A 16,569-nucleotide genomic window follows, 5' to 3' on the forward strand; every position below is an offset into this window, starting at 1 on the left:
ATTACCAGCGTCGAATGAATATTGGCTTCAAATAAGGAGCACAAAAAGCAGGAGGCACTTAAACCGTCCCACAGTGTGGTGAGGGTTCTGCTCTTTGTAACCCAGGGCCAGAGGCTCAGTGGGACTAAAACCTGCTTTCAGCTTTTTAATTTCCTGTTCCCCCCCCCTCCTCGGCCCCTCCCGTCCTGTCTCAAGGCCAGTGTTGCAGTTCTACTGGCTGTCACTCCTCACACATGTTCGGCTCTTAATTAACTCCCGTCTCCGAGCCCAGATTACACATAGCTTGCAAAATTCCACAGGCGCTCTCTCTCTGTCTTTCTTTGCTCGTTTTTTTTTTTGCGCAGTGAACGACATGCTCCATGAATTTATGTAACGTTATGTTCCCTCCTCCCCCCCGGACACCTATAATGTATTTACTTCAAGGGTTCTTTGCGGAAGAATTCACAGCAACACATTGCTATTAAGAACGAGTTGGTTTATTAGCAAAAGGTTTGACAATCACACTACACATTACCAGTTCATCCACCAGGCTCACAACCACCTGCCCCATCGTGGATCCCCCGAACCCAACTGGCTGGGGTTTTATTGAGTTTTGTGAACATCATGTGACTGGCTAAGCCACTCACAACTCAACAGCTCCACAACTATTTTTGTATAAGTTTAACTTTCCCAGCTGCCGCAGTGGGATTTGAACTCATGTCTCAGGATTAGTCCAGGCCTCGGGATTAGGGGTCCAGTAACAGCCACTATGCTACCGTATCCCCACTAAACCTGTGAGCATACGCACAGTGCGTACATTACACCAACCAACTCCAGCAGGCAGAGAACGGACAAGCCAACAAGCTCTCGGGCCTCCGCACCGTGTCGTACTGAAACAAAGTGTTGGGGAACGGTGCGAGAATGGAATGGGTGGGTCGGGGGAACTCTAATCGCCTCCAACCACCCCCCCCCACCAAAATTCAGAGCAGTTCCCCATTGACAATGGAGCTGAGATCAGCAGGAAGCGGTTTCCAGCGGCAGTAACCAGGGTCGGTAACCAGAGGACGCGGATCGAAGGGAATTGTCAGAAGCACCAGAGGGGGAGACGAGGAGAATGTGTTTACGCAGCGAGTTGTTGTGATCGGGAACGCGCTGCCTGAAAGGGCGGTGGGAGCAGATTCAATAGTAACTTTCAAACCTGGAATTGGATAAATATTTGAAAAGGAGAAATTCACAGGGCTGTGGGGGAAGAGCGGGGGTGGGGGATTGGGACTGATCGGATCGCCCTGTCACAGAGCCGGCACGGGCAAAATGGGCCGAATGGGATCTTTCTGTGCTGTGCAGTGAGATTCTGCTTACGATCAGGCTTACGATACCATGCCGTGTGTGGCACCCAAACCTCTGTGTGCGGTGTGCTCCCCACGCTCGCCGGTCACACGGACGGTGATCAGGTTAACGAGATCGGGTTGGACCGAGACGGTGAGCGATTGTGTAAGTAGCAAGCTAGGCTTCCATCGAAGTGGAATGGGATGATGTCAAACAGGCCGCCGCCTCGCTATCGCCTGTTTAACGCCAGCGCTCTGTCTCGCGATCAACCCCACTGGGTCAGTTTCGTCAAAGTGAAGAGACAACCCAGGCGGAAATGTTGAACAAACTCAGCAAGGCGGCCAATCAGCTTCCAAATGAACTTGTCTCTCTGCAGGCTAGCTTTTCAATATTTCTAACAAAGGTTAAAGGGCAACTGAGAGACTCCAATGTTCCAATAACGTCTCCATGATCAGAGTCAACAGCAACTTGCATTTATATAGCGCCTTTAACACAGTGACACATCCCAAGGTACGTCACAGCAGTGTTACAAGACAAAACAGAGGCTCCACTGTACAGCCCCAAAGCGACAATGGCAACAGAAGCAATGCCGCAGAAAAATCAACGCTGGGGCACTCAAAGGCCCAGTTAAGAGAGTCCTATACAGCCAGCGCCTCACTGCCAACCTGGCAACCCTCGATGACCCTGAGACGCAGAGTGCCCACAGCACCCGATCTGCCCTCAAGGCCACGATAACCAGTGCCTGCGAAGAAACGCTCGGTCATCCAACCAGGAAACACCAAGACTAGTTTAATGAGAATGACCAGGAGATCCAGGAGCTAATAAGCTGCAAGCGCAAGGCATTTCTGAACCTAAAGCAGCAACCCAACTTGGGAGCAGCAAAGCAGCTCTACAGACGGCTGAAGGCAGAGGTCCAACAAAAAACCCGCGACCTAAAGAATAGATGGTGGATGGAGAAAGCACAGGAGATCCAGCAGCTGGCCAACAGCCATGATGTGCAAGGATTCTTCACCGCAGTCAAGGCCACCTACGGCCCAAGCACACAAGGCCCCACCCCAGTGCTGGCCAAGAACAGGGAGACACTCATCAAGGACACCGAGGCAGTCAGGGCCCGCTGGAAGGAGCACTTTGAAGATCTCCTCAATCGAGACTCTGCCTTCGACACGAGTGTCCCCGACTCCATCCCGCAGCATGCTGCCTGCCACCATCTCAGCAAAAGCCCAGCCCTGTACGAGGTAGAAAAGGCCACCCGCCAACTCAAGAACAACAAGGCACCAGGAGCAGATGGAATCCCCGCTGAGGCACTAAAGTATGGCAGAGAGGCACTATTGGCACATATTCATGAACTCATCTCTCTTATCTGCAAGGAGGAGAGCATGCCGGGAGATCTCGGAGATGCCGTAATTGTGACCATCTTCAAAAAAGGGGACAAGTCCGACTGCGGTAACTACAGAGGAATCTCCCTGCTGTCAGCCAGAGGGAAAATCATCGGAAGAATCCTCCTCAACCGTCTTCTCCCTGTGGCCAAGGAGCTCCTCCCGGAGTCACAATGCGGATTCCGTCCCCTACGGGGTACAACGGACATGATCTTCACCGCACGACAACGACAAGAGAAATGCAGGGAACAGCACTAACCCTTGTACATGGCCTTCTTTGACCTCACAAAGGCCTTTGACACTGTTAACCACTGTCCCCAAAAGTTTGTCACCATAGAAACATAGAAACATAGAAACATAGAAAATAGGTGCAGGAGCAGGCCATTCAGCCCTTCTAGCCTGCACCGCCATTCAATGAGTTCATGGCTGAACATGCAACTTCAGTACCCCCTTCCTGCTTTCTCGCCATAACCCTTGATCCCCCGAGTAGTAAGGACTTCATCTAACTCCCTTTTGAATATATTTAGTGAATTGGCCTCAACTACTTTCTGTGGTAGACAATTCCACAGGTTCACCACTCTCTGGGTGAAGAAGTTTCTCCTCATCTCGGTCCTAAATGGCTTACCCCTTATCCTCAGACTGTGACCCCTGGTTCTGGACTTCCCCAACATTGGGAACATTCTTCCTGCATCTAACCTGTCTAAACCCGTCAGAATTTTAAACGTTTCTATGAGGTCCCCTCTCATTCTTCTGAACTCCAGTGAATAGAAGCCCAGTTGATCCAGTCTTTCTTGATAGGTCAGTCCCGCCATCCCGGGAATCAGTCTGGTGAATCTTCGCTGCACTCCCTCAATAGCAAGAATGTCCTTCCTCAAGTTAGGAGACCAAAACTGTACACAATACTCCAGGTGTGGCCTCACCAAGGCCCTGTACAACTGTAGCAACACCTCCCTGCCGCTGTATTCAAATCCCCTCGCTATGAAGGCCAACATGCCATTTGCTTTCTTAACCGCCTGCTGTACCTGCATGCCAACCTTCAATGACTGATGTACCATGACACCCAGGTCTCGTTGCACCTTCCCTTTTCCTAATCTGTCACCATTCAGTCTGTCTCTCTGTTTTTACCACCAAAGTGGATAACCTCACATTTATCCACATTATACTTCATCTGCCATGCATTTGCCCACTCACCTAACCTATCCAAGTCACTCTGCAGCCTTATAGCATCCTCCTCGCAGCTCACACTGCCACCCAACTTAGTGTCATCCGCAAATTTGGAGATGCTGCATTTAATCCCCTCGTCTAAATCATTAATGTACAATGTAAACATCCTCCGCCTGCTCCATGACGACATGCAGGCCATGATCCTGACCAACGGATCGTCCACAGACCCATTCCACGTCTGGACCGGGGTCAAGCAGGGCTTTGTCATCGCACCAGCGCTCTTCCCGATCTTCCTCGCTGCCATGCTCCACCTCACACTCAACAAGCTCCCCGCTGGAGTGGAACTAAACTATAGAACCAGTGGGAACCTGTTCAACCTTCGTCGCCTCCAGGCTCGAACCAAGGTCATCCCATCCTCTGTCGTCGAGCTACAGTACACGGAAGACGCCTGCGTCTGCGCACACTCGGAGGCCGAACTCCAAGTCATCGTCAACATCTTCACCGAGGCGTACGAAAGCATGGGCCTTACACTAAACATCTGTAAGACAAAGGTTCTCCACCAACCTGACCCTGCCACACAGCACTGCCCCCCCAGTTATCAAAATCCACGGCACAGCCCTGGTCAACGTGGACCAATTTCCATACCTCGGGAGCCTATTATCAGCAAGGGCAGACATCGATGACGAGGTCCAACACCGTCTCCAGTGCAGCCTTTGGTCACCTGAGGAAGAGAGTGTTTGAAGACCAGGCCCTTAAATCTGGCACCAAGCTCATGGTCTGCAGGGCTGTAGTGATACCCGCCCTCCTGTATGGCTCAGAGACGTGGACTATGTACAGCAGGCACCTCAAATCGCTGGAGAAATACCACCAGCGCTGCCTCCGCAAGATCCTGCAAATCCCCTGGGAGGACAGACGCACCAATGTCAGTGTTCTCGATCAGGCCAACATCCCCAGCATCGAAGCACTGACCACACTCGACCAGCTCCGCTGGGCAGGGCCACATTGTTCACATGCCCAACACAAGACTCCCAAAGCAAGTGCTCTACTCGGAACTCCTACACGGCAAGCGAGCCCCAGGTGGGCAGAGGAAACATTTCAAGGACACCCTCAAAGCCTCCCTGATAAAGTGCAACATCTCCACCGACACCTGGGAGTCCCTGGCCAAAGACCACCCCAAGTGGAGGAAGTGCATCCGGGAGGGCGCTGAGCACCTCAAGTCTCGTCGCCGAGAGCATGCAGAAACCAAGCGCAGGCAGCGGAAGGAGCGTGCGGCAAACCAGTCCCACCCACCCTTTCCCTCAACCACTGTCTGTCCCACCTGTGACAGAGACTGTAATTCCTGTATTGGACTGTTCAGTCACCTGAGAACTCACTTTTAGAGTGGAAGCAAGTCTTCCTCGACTCCGAGGGACTGCCTGTGATGATGATGATGATAAAGACGACAAAACAGATAAATTTGACACCGAGCCACGTAAGAAGAAATTACGGCAGATGACCAAAAGCTTGGTTTTGAAGGAGGAAAGAGGGTTTAGGGAGGGAATTCTAGAGCTTAAAGCCCAGGCAGTGGAAGGCACAGCCAACAATGGTGCAACGATTATAATCAGGGATGCTCAGGAGACCAGAATTGGAGATCTCGGGGTTGTGGGGCTGAAGGAGATTACAGAGATAGTGAGGGGCGAGGGCCATGGAGGGATTTGAAAACAATGTTGAGAATTTTTTTAATTGAGGTGTTGACAGACTGGGAGCCAATGTAGGGCAGCGAGCACAGGGGGTGATGGGTGAGTGGGACTCGGTGCGAGTTAGGACACGGGGCAGCGAGCACAGGGGGTGATGGGTGAGTGGGACTGGGTGTGAGTTAGGACACGGGGCAGTGAGCACAGGGGGTGATGGGTGAGCGGACTCGGTGCGAGTTAGGACATGTCGCAGTGAGCGCAGAGGGTGATGGGTGAGTGGGACTGGGTTTGAGTTAGGACACGGGGCAGCAAGCACAGGGGGTGATGGGTGAGTGGGACTTGGTGCGAGTTAGGACATGTCGCAGTGAGCGCAGAGGGTGATGGGTGAGTGGGACTGGGTTTGAGTTAGGACACGGGGCAGCAAGCACAGGGGGTGATGGGTGAGTGGGACTTGGTGCGAGTTAGGACATGGTGCAGTGAGCACAGGGAGTGATGGGTGAGTGGGACTGAGTGCGAGTTAGGACACGGGGTCAGCGAGTACAGGGAGTGATGGGTGAGTGGGACTTGGTGTGAGTTAGGACATGGTGCAGTGAGCACAGGGGGTGATGGGTGAGCGGGACTCGGTGCGAGTTAGGACACGGGGCAGCGAGCACAGGGGGTGATGGGTGAGTGGGACTTGGTGCGAGTTAGGACACGGGGCAGCCGAGTTTTGGATGAGCTCAAGTTTACGTCGGGTAGAATGTGGGAGGCCAGCCAGTAGTACGTTGGAATAGTCAAGTCTAGAGGCAACAAAGGACCCCAGGAAATCCAACTTTTTGTATTACTTTTTGGATAGAGGAGTCTGTTATTACCAGTGTGTGAACACTATATGTAGCACAATACACACAGCATTGCAAACTGTCTCAGACAGCGAGAGGCAATTGCTGACTTCTGCATCGTTATAATTGCTGTGGTCTGCTTTCAGAGCCTTGCAGACAGTGGGACCTAATTTCCAGCTCTCTCAGCCAAACTGTGCAAAAAAATGCAGTAAGTGAAAAATGGGGGAAGTGTAGATCTGACATTCTAATATACCTTCTTAAAAAATAAAATATTTCCATTGACACAGGAGTGGGATTTTCGAGCCGGTTCCACCAGTCAATCTGTGCCTGAACCCCATCTACCCGCCCTGGTTCCGTGACCCGAATACCGTCACCCAACAAAAACCCATCAAGCTCAGTTTAGAAATTTCCAATTGACCCCGAACCTCAACAGCTTTCTGGAGGAGAGAGTTCCAGATTCACAGACATGCTTCCTGACATCACCCCTGAACGGCCTGGCTCGAATTTTAAGGTGACGCCCCCCCTTGTTCTGGACTCCCCCAGGAATAGTTTCTCTCGATCTACCCCATCGAATCCTTCAATCATCTTAAACACCTCGATTAGATCATCCAGCAATCGCCTACACTCGAGGGATCACAAGCCCAGTCTGTGCAACCTGTCCTCATAATGTAACCCTTGTAGCCCCGGTATCAGTCTGGGAATCTGCGATGCTTCCCTCCGAGGCCAGAATACCCTCCCTGAGGGGCGGGGCCCAGAACTGGATGCAGTGACTCCAGGCAGGGGTCTGACTAGAGCCCTGTACACCTGGGCCATCGCCCCCTCCTCCCTGGTGACAAAGACCAACATTCCCGTAGCCCGTTTCATCACCGCTGTACCCGTCCCAGAGTTGACAAGTTTTGCATGCTCCCATTATTGTAAATGACTGTGAATTGAATGCAATACCCTCAGCAAGCGTCTCAGCAATGGTGCTATTCAGACACAGCAGTGTGACTGCGACAAAAATAGATTTGTTGCGTTGAATTTGTCAGCCTGTATTTTACATTGCTATAAAACAGCTCAACATCCACACCACAGAAAGCTCAGACCGGGCAGGTTAGTTGGAGACGGATTCTCGAACAAAAGCTGAAGCCAGATATCCGGGCCATGGTCACTGTTGTACCCACGGGGGCATAGAGTCAATCTGTGGGATTCTCTGCCCCAGAGGGCTGTGAGGCTCAGTCGTTGAGTATATTCAAGGCCGAGATCGATAGATTTTTGGATATTAAGGGAATCGAGGGATACGGGGATCGGGCGGGAAAGTGGAGTTGAGGTCAAAGATCAGCCATGATCTTACTGAATGGCGGAGCAGGCTCGAGGGGCCGAATGGCCGACTCCTGCTCCTACTAATGTTCTTGGAGTGTATTCCGTGTCTGAATGGCAAGGCCCGAGGCTCCCCAGATATTGGGCTTTGGGCCTGATTATAATGGAGTCGATGTAGCAAACAGAACTCACTGGCCAATATTGGGCACAAAAGGTTAGTATGCAGGTACAGCAAGTGATCAGGGAGGCAAATGGAATGTTGACCTTTATTGCAAGGGGGATAGAGTATAAAAGCAGAGAAGTCCTGCTACAACTGTACAGGGTATTGGTGAGGCCACACCTGGAGTACTGCGTACAGTTTTGGTCTCTGTATTTAAGGAAGGATATACTTGCATTGGAGGATATTCAGAGAAGGTTCACTCGGTTGATTCCAGAGATGAGGGGGTTGACTTATGAAGATAGGTTGAGTAGGTTTGGCCTATACTCATTGGAGTTCAGAAGAATGAGAGGTGATCTTATCGAAACATATAAGATAATGAGGGGGCTCGACAAGGTGGATGCAGAGAGGATATTTCCACTCATAGAGGAAACTAAAACTAGGGGACATAGTTTCAGAATAAGGGGTCACCCATTTAAAACAGAAATGAGGAAGAATTTCTTCTCTCAGAGGGTTGTAAATCTGTGGAATTCTCTGCCCCAGAGAGCTGTGGGGGCTGGGTCCTTGAATATATTTAAGGTGGAGATAGACAGATTTTTGAGCGATAAGGGAGTAAAGGATTATGGGGAGCGGGTGGGGAAGTGGAGCTGAGTCCATGATCAGATCAGCCATGATCTTACTGAATGGTGGAGCAGGCTCGAGGGGCCAAATGGCCTACTCCTGCTCCTATTTCTTATGTTCTTATCAGCGTAAGCGGGTTACTTTATACAATAATAAAGAGCAAGGTCGTTGCTTCCCACATTGGTTGCCAAGCTATTGCTCGGGCTAGCTCCCCCCGCGTCTAGCCCACACTGGCTGCCTCAGGGCAAACCAATCTGGGAGAGCGGGCCTTAAGCTGATGTTAGGCCCTTTACCTGCATCTGCACAGGTACAAAATCCTGCTTCAGGTGTGGGCAAAGGACACACCTGGTTTGTTCTTGCCCAATATGGCAGGAGGCGCACTTCCTGACGGAAATGTGCGCGAGCTTCTTGTCCACCATACTGGGGGACTAGGCAGCCAATTAGCACCGTAAAACGGGCACTACACAACCGAATTTATAGGCCATGATGACTCAACTATTCCAACGCTCTGCTGGCCGGCCTCCCATCTTCCGTCCTCCATAAACTTGAGCTCATCCAAAACACGGCTGCCCCGTGTCCTAACTCGCACCAAGTCCCACTAACCCATCACCCCCTGGTCCTTCAATTCTGCTCTCTTGACCATCCCTGATTATAATCGCTCCACCATCGGTGGCCGTGCCTTCTGTTGCCTGGGCCCCAAGCTCTGGAACTCCCTCCCTAAACCTCTCCGCCTTTCTCTCCTCCTTCAAGACGCTCCTTAAAACCTACCTCAATATCGCCTTATGTGGCTCGGTGTCAAATTTGGTTTGATAATCGCTCCAGTGAAGCGCCTTGGAACGTTTTACAATGATAAAGGCACTATGTAAATGCAAGGCCCATCACATTCAGTACAACCATTACTATTATCAAAGACACGCCATCAAGGTCCAATTGCTACCCCAACATGGCAATACAGGAACGGGCAACGAAAGAAAATAAATGATTGCTCGCAGTCATGTTTTATTTATCAAAGTTTTGCCTCAGTGCTGATTCAATTCTAGAAATCATTTGAATTTGACTTTGTCAGGTCGCTGGGCCGAGCTTTAATCCTCTGTCACTTGCAGCGCTTGGACAAACTCCGGTTCGAGTTCAATTTTATTTTCTGTTTTTAAATTTAAAGATTTTTTTTCTTGGAAAAAAAATGTAATTGAAATTTTAACGCTGATAATTTGGTTTCCTTGGGGACAGTGCTGAAGGAATAGGTCATGGCCCCCATGAATGGGCCTTGCAATGTATGCACCTGCGCATATGCTCATAGGTTTGTAGAGCTGGTGCCGTGTGAGTGGCTTAGCCAGTCACGTGACATTCACAAGGCTCAATAAAACCCCAGCCCGTTGGGTCTCGGTCATCCACGATGAGGTATACAGTTGTGAGCCCGGTGGATGAACTGGTAATGTGTCGTGCGACTGTTAAACCTTTTGCTAATAAACCAACTGGTTCTTAATAGCAATGTGTTGCTATGAATTCTTAAGCAAAGAACCCATGAAGCAAATACATTAAAGGCCCAATTTGCCTGCTCAGGTGGAGGTAGAAAATCCCACAGCACTATTACACGGTCTGGGCCAACACCCAGCCCTGAACCAACACCACCCACAGCACAGACCGACTGGGCATGCATCACATGACTGCTTGTGGGATCTTGCTATGCAAAAAAGTGGCTGCCGCCTTTATTTACACAATAGCAACTATGAGGGGTTTTGACCGAGTACATCGGGAGAACTGTTTCCAGTGGCAGGAGGGTCAGTAACCAGAGGACACAGGTTGAAGGTGATTGGCCAAAGAACCAGGGGAAAAAATTCACATCTGGAATGAGTCCTGTTTGATTCAATCCGATACCACCCGCGAGGCATTAACTATTAATCAAACAGCTGGAAGGGTAAAGGGTCGCTGTGTGGCATTATTGCAAATTCCCCCGTTCCTCCGCGGGGAAATGAAACCGCTGATTGCGCCCCGCAGGAGATTAAATCAGCGAGATCGCAGAACCCTACACTTGGGAACGGAGAATAATTGCTAACGAGTAACCGCTGATACCGGGGATCGGGGAGTTCGGTGACAGGGAGAGACTGGAGAAGCTAGGGTCGTTCTCCTTGGGGCAGAGAAGGTTAAGGGGAGATTTGATCGAGGTGTTCAAAATCATGAGGGGAATAGTTAGAATAAATAAGGAGAAGCTGTTCCCGGGGGCAGGAGGGTGGGTAACCAGGGGGACACAGATTGACGATAATCGGCGATGGAACCAGAGGGGGAGATGAGGAGAATGTGTTTACGCAGCGAGTTGTTGTGATCGGGAACGCGCTGCCTGAAAGGGCGGTGGGAGCAGATTCAATAGTAACTTTCAAACCGGGAATTGGGTAAATACTTGAAAAGGAAACATTTGCAGAGATATGGGGGAAGAGTGGGGGGAGTGGGACTAATTGGATCGCTCGGTCACAGAGCCGGCACAGGAACGATGGGCCGAATGGCCCCCTCCTGTGCTGATACATTGTATGTTTCTATAAACAGCAGATCAGAGAATCATCAAAATTTATAGCATGGAAGGAATCCATTTGGGCCCATCGTGTCCGTGCCGGTCCGTTTCAAACATAACACACTGGGTTGGTGCTGCTTGGGACATCCCAACAATGTGATCAGGGTCGAAAGTTCCTTCCTTCTTTTTGTCTGCTTCCCATCTTTCCCTTCTAATCTTTAAGGATTTCCTTTCATAAACTATGCTTCACAAAAATGTCAAAACTGCCGTTTTTTCCCTCGGACGATTCACAGAGACACAAGAAATGATAAATCCCATGTCAGATTGCTGTTCCAGAAGTTTCCGTGTTCTGACCGCAGTCATCAGAGCCCCGGAAATAATGTCAATCTGGCAATTGTGCAAACGTCTGTCAGGAATGCTACGATGGACTCCAGGCGGGAAGCTCAGTCCCAGGGGAGCTCGTTCACAACATCCACCATTCCCTCAAATATTACAGCCCACCGTAAATGTAATCCTTATCTCCTTAGTGGTAATACAATGGGGGGAATTTTAACTGGGAGAGGGATTGGGGGGAACTCCGGGGGCTGGGGGAAAGGGGAGGGGGTGCAGGGCGAGGGGAGGGGGGGGGGAAGAGGGCGAGGGGAGGGGGGGGAAGAGGGTGAGGGGAGGGGGGGAAGAGGGCGAGGGGAGGGGGGGAAGAGGGCGAGGGGAGGGGGGGAGGAAGAGGGCGAGGGGAGTGGGGGGAAGAGGGCGAGGGGAGGGGGGGAAGAGGGCGAGGGGAGGGGGGGAAGAGGGCGAGGGGAGGGGGGGGAAGAGGGCGAGGGGAGGGGGGGGAAGAGGGCGAGGGGAGGGAGGGGGTGGAAGAGGGCGAGGCCTGGGTGAATTTACTCTCCCTGTGTCGCCAGTCAGATACCTGCCGGAAATGGCCAGAAATTGGGAGCGAAAGCTTGGCTCGTTGGCAAGGTGGAGGGTCGCAGAGAGGGGGTTTCCAGAGGATCTTTGTGGTGGAGGTGGGGGGGGAGGGGGGAGAAAGTGAAGGGAGGGGAGGGGGAATCCCGGGAGCGAGAGGCCCAAAGCCCTCCCTGTGGAACCCTCACACGGCGCCAAGGCTCCACGATTACTGCTCCTCCTGCCCCCTCCCTTCAGCCTTCCCCCCCTCCCACCCCCCACTCCCGGTAAATGGCCTGGTCCGATCCCGCCCCCACGCGACTCAGCTCAGAGTTCTAATCGCAGTGGAGCGTGGGACCTGCCGATGTAAAGACCGTTGCCGCCAGCTTTAGGCGGGAGGGCGCCTTGGCGGCCTGCTCAGCAGGGCGGGTTAAAATCAGGCTGGGCGCGAATCGGCGGGGAATGTTTCTGCGGGGCGGGTGGGGTTAAAAGCGCCCGGCTCCTTTCAGCAGTTGCGACCGGCTCATCACTCGATAGAGAGACGGCACCGCAGATAAACCAGAGTTTATTCTCCGCGCACTTTGACACAAGCCGCTTACTTTGACTGTGGAAAGCCTCTCCTGGGATGGAGATATAACTCATTCCTTGCGATGGGAAGCGGTAATTGGTCAGACCGGCACCGTCGGGAACTTTGACAAGCGAATAATCTGCGGACAAAAAGATATCAGTTATTTCCGTATTCCTCTCCCGCTGCATTATTGCAACGGGCATTATTGCAAATTCCCCCGTTCCTCCGCGGGGAAACGAAACCACTGATTGCGCCCCGCAGGAGATTAAATCAGCGAGATCGCAGAACCCTACGCTTGGGAACGGAGAATAATTGCTAACGAGTAACCGCTGATACCGGGGATCAGGGAGTTCGGTGACGGGGGGAGACTGGAGAAGCTGGGTCGTTCTCCTTGGGGCAGAGACGGTTAAGGGGAGATTGAATCGATGCATTCAAAAATTAAGATGTTTTGTAAATGAGGAGATACAGTTCCCAGGGGCAGGAGGGTCAGTAACCAGAGGGACACAGATTGACGATAATCGGCGATAGAACCAGAGGGGGAGATGAGATGAAGAGAAATGTTCTTAAAACGCAGCGAGCTGTGATCTGGGAGCAGATTCAATAATGACTTTCAATCGGGGAATTGGATAAATACTGGAAAAGTAGCAATTTGCAGGGCTGTGGGAAAACATAGAAACATAGAAAATAGGTGCAGGAGTTGGCCATTCCGCCCTTCGAGCCTGCACCGCCATTCAATGAGTTCATGGCTGAACATCCCCTCAGTATCCCTTTCCTGCTTTCTCTCCATACCCCTTGATCCCTTTAGCCGTAAGGGCCATGTCTAACTCCCTCTTGAATATATCCAATGAACTGGCCTCAACAACTCTCAGCGGCAGGGAATTCCACAGGTTAACAATTCTCTGAGTGAAGAAGTTTCTCCTCATCTCGGTCCTAAATGGCTTAGCCCTTATCCTTAGACTGTGATCCCTGGTTCTGGATTTCCCCAACATCGGGAACATTCTTCCTGCATCTAACCTGTCCAATCCCATCAGAATTTTATACGTTTCTATGAGATCCCCTCTCATTCTTCTAAACTCCAGTGAAAACAGGCCCAGTTGATCCAGTCTCTTCTCATATATCAGTCCTGCCATCCCGGGAATCTGTCTGGTGAACCTTCGCTGCACTCCCTCAATAGTAAGAAAGTCCTTCCTCAGATTAGGAGACCAAAATTGCACACAATATTCCAGGTGAGGTCTCACCAAGGCCCTGTACAGCTGCAATAAGACCTCCCTGCTCCTATACTCAAATCCCCTCGCTATGAAGGCCAACATGCCATTTGCTTTCTTAACCGCCTGCTGTACCTGCATGCCAACCTTCAATGACTGATGTACCATGACACCCAGGTCTTGTTGCACCTCCCCTTTTCCTAATCTGTCACCATTCAGATAATAGTCTGTCTCTCTGTTTTTGCCACCGAAGTGGATAACCTCACATTTATCCACATTATACTTCATCTACCATGCATTTGCCCAGGGGGAGTGGGACTGATTGGATCACTCTGTCACAGAGCCAGCACAGACACGATGGGCCGAATGGCTTCCTCCTGCACTGTGAGATTCGACAGCAGTCAGCTGCTTCTCTGCCTGAGCAGGGGTCGTCCGTTGTTTCAGCATATTAAACTTCAGCCACAATGTGATTGGCCAGTGTGCCAACATGCTGTGCCATGGGTCGGTGATCGGATCACGAGCTGTTCACATAGCGAGGCCTCGGTCCGGGCTCAGCCCACCTGGCCACCTATCCACAGCGGGAGAGTCCACGCTCTCCTGGCCTGTCGCGGAACAGCATTGGCATGAGATGTTGGCGCACGTTGGCTGGCCACAGGCCGGGGACATGTGCCAGGAGAGACCTGGAGGGGGAAGGGAGCAAGACAACAAACGTCCACCGAGGAGCTCTCTCACCTCGGAATCAGAAGGGGGTGGGTTCGAGTCCCACTCCAGGGACTTGAGCACAGAATCTCGGCAGACACTGTAGTGCAGTGCTGGGGGAGGGCCGCACTGTCGGAGGGGCAATACTGAGGGAGGGCCACACTGTCGGAGGGGCAGTACTGAGGGAGCGCCGCACTGTTGGAGGGGCAGTACTGAGGGAGCGCCGCACTGTCGGAGGGGCAGTACTGAGGGAGCGCCGCACTGTCGGAGGGGCAGTGCTGGGGGAGGGCCACACTGTCGGAGGGGCAGTACTGAGGGAGCGCCGCACTGTCAGAGGGCAGTACTGAGTGAGTGCTGCACTGTCAGAGGGCAGTACTGAGGGAGCGCCGCACTATCGGAGAGGCAGTACTGAGGGAGCGCCGCACTGTCGGAGAGGCAGTACTGAGGGAGCGCCGCACTGTCAGAGGGGCAGTACTGAGGGAGTGCCGCACTGTCGGAGAGGCAGTACTGAGGGAGCGCCGCACTGTCGGAGAGGCAGTACTGAGGGAGCGCCGCACTGTCGGAGAGGCAGTACTGAGGGAGCGCCGCACTGTCGGAGAGGCAGTACTGAGGGAGTGCCGCACTGTCAGAGGGCAGTACTGAGGGAGCGCCGCACTGTTGGAGGGGCAGTGCTGGGGGAGGGCCACACTGTCGGAGGGGCAGTACTGAGGGAGCACCGCACTGTCAGAGGGCAGTACTGAGTGAGTGCTGCACTGTCAGAGGGCAGTACTGAGGGAGCGCCGCACTGTCGGAGAGGCAGTACTGAGGGAGCGCCGCACTGTCGGAGAGGCAGTACTGAGGGAGCGCCGCACTGTCAGAGGGGCAGTACTGAGGGAGTGCCGCACTGTCGGAGAGGCAGTACTGAGGGAGCGCCGCACTGTCGGAGAGGTAGTACTGAGGGAGCGCCGCACTGTCGGAGAGGCAGTACTGAGGGAGCGCCGCACTGTCGGAGGGGCAGTACTGAGGGAGCGCCGCACTGTCGGAGAGGCAGTACTGAGGGAGCGCCGCACTGTCGGAGAGGCAGTACTGAGGGAGCGCCGCACTGTCAGAGGGCAGTACTGAGGGAGCGCCGCACTGTCGGAGAGGCAGTACTGAGGGAGCGCCGCACTGTCGGAGGGGCAGTGCTGAGGGAGTGCCACACTGTCGGAGGGGCAGTACTGAGGGAGTGCTGCACTGTCGGAGGGGCAGTACTGAGGGAGTGCCGCACTGTCGGAGAGGCAGTACTGAGGGAGTGCCGCACTGTCAGAGGGGCAGTACTGAGGGAGTGCCGCACTGTCGGAGAGGCAGTACTGAGGGAGTGCCGCACTGTCGGAGGGGCAGTACTGAGGGAGCGCCGCACTGTCGGAGGGGCAATACTGAGGGAGTGCCGCACTGTTGGAGGGGCAGTACTGAGGGAGTGCTGCACTGTCAGCGGGGCAGTACTGAGGGAGTGCCGCACTGTCGGAGGGGCAGTGCTGAGGGAGCGCCGCACTGTCGGAGAGGTAGTACTGAGGGAGCACCGCACTGTCGGAGGGGCAGTACTGAGGGAGCACCGCACTGTCGGAGGTGTGGTCTTTCGGATGAGACATTAAACCATCGCTACAGTTCCCGTTAATTTGTATTGGGTGCGCGGCCCATGCAGGTCGCTGCCCATGCGGCAAGCTCCAGAGCACCTTCCAGTTGCGCAGATTAAAGGGAACATTGCCCCTCTGCCCGCTCAGGTGGGAATAAATCCTGCCACACTATTCCATGAGCAGAGTTCTGCCCGGTGCCCCGGCCAATAATTATACCTCCAATAACAGCACCTGAAGCAGATGGTCTGGTCATTAATCGCATTGCAGTTTGTGGGATCTCCCTGTGCGCGACTGACCGTCCCATTTGCCTATATTACAACAGGTACTAGGCTTTGAGTAAGCAAAGAGATCGGGGTATAATTTAGCTCAAATCTAAATGCTGGGGTTTGACATTTTTACCAGCTGTCGTTGAATTGTGTGTTTGTCGTGAAGTGACTTTCCATAAAGTGGACACCACCCTCGTGCCCACAAGGCAAATCCCCGCAGGGACCCTGAATTAAATTGTGAGGCTGAAGGGGGGGGCCGGGGGAGAGCTGGCGGGTCACAGACTCAATCCCCGTTGCCTGCTGCGTGCAGTTGGTGCCACAATAGGCGTCGGTTCTGTGTAACAACGGAGCACTAACTGAAGGGGGTTCCCGCTCCTTAATCCCAGTCATCCTGCTCAGCATCTCCGTGTCAGCCGGACACAAACCACATCGGGC

General features: G+C 52.9%; 1 protein-coding gene across 1 annotated transcript in view; it reads right to left on the reverse strand.

Annotated features, from left to right (window-relative positions):
- adgrd1 (adhesion G protein-coupled receptor D1) overlaps window positions 1-16,569 on the reverse strand; it is a 344,020-nt gene that overhangs the window by 284,913 nt on the left and 42,538 nt on the right. The window contains 1 exon segment of the mRNA XM_070886412.1: window positions 12,404-12,511. Coding sequence (XP_070742513.1) covers window positions 12,404-12,511 — 108 coding nt within the window.

Source organism: Pristiophorus japonicus, chromosome 8 (assembly GCF_044704955.1).
Source record: "Pristiophorus japonicus isolate sPriJap1 chromosome 8, sPriJap1.hap1, whole genome shotgun sequence".
Taxonomy (NCBI): domain Eukaryota; kingdom Metazoa; phylum Chordata; class Chondrichthyes; family Pristiophoridae; genus Pristiophorus; species Pristiophorus japonicus.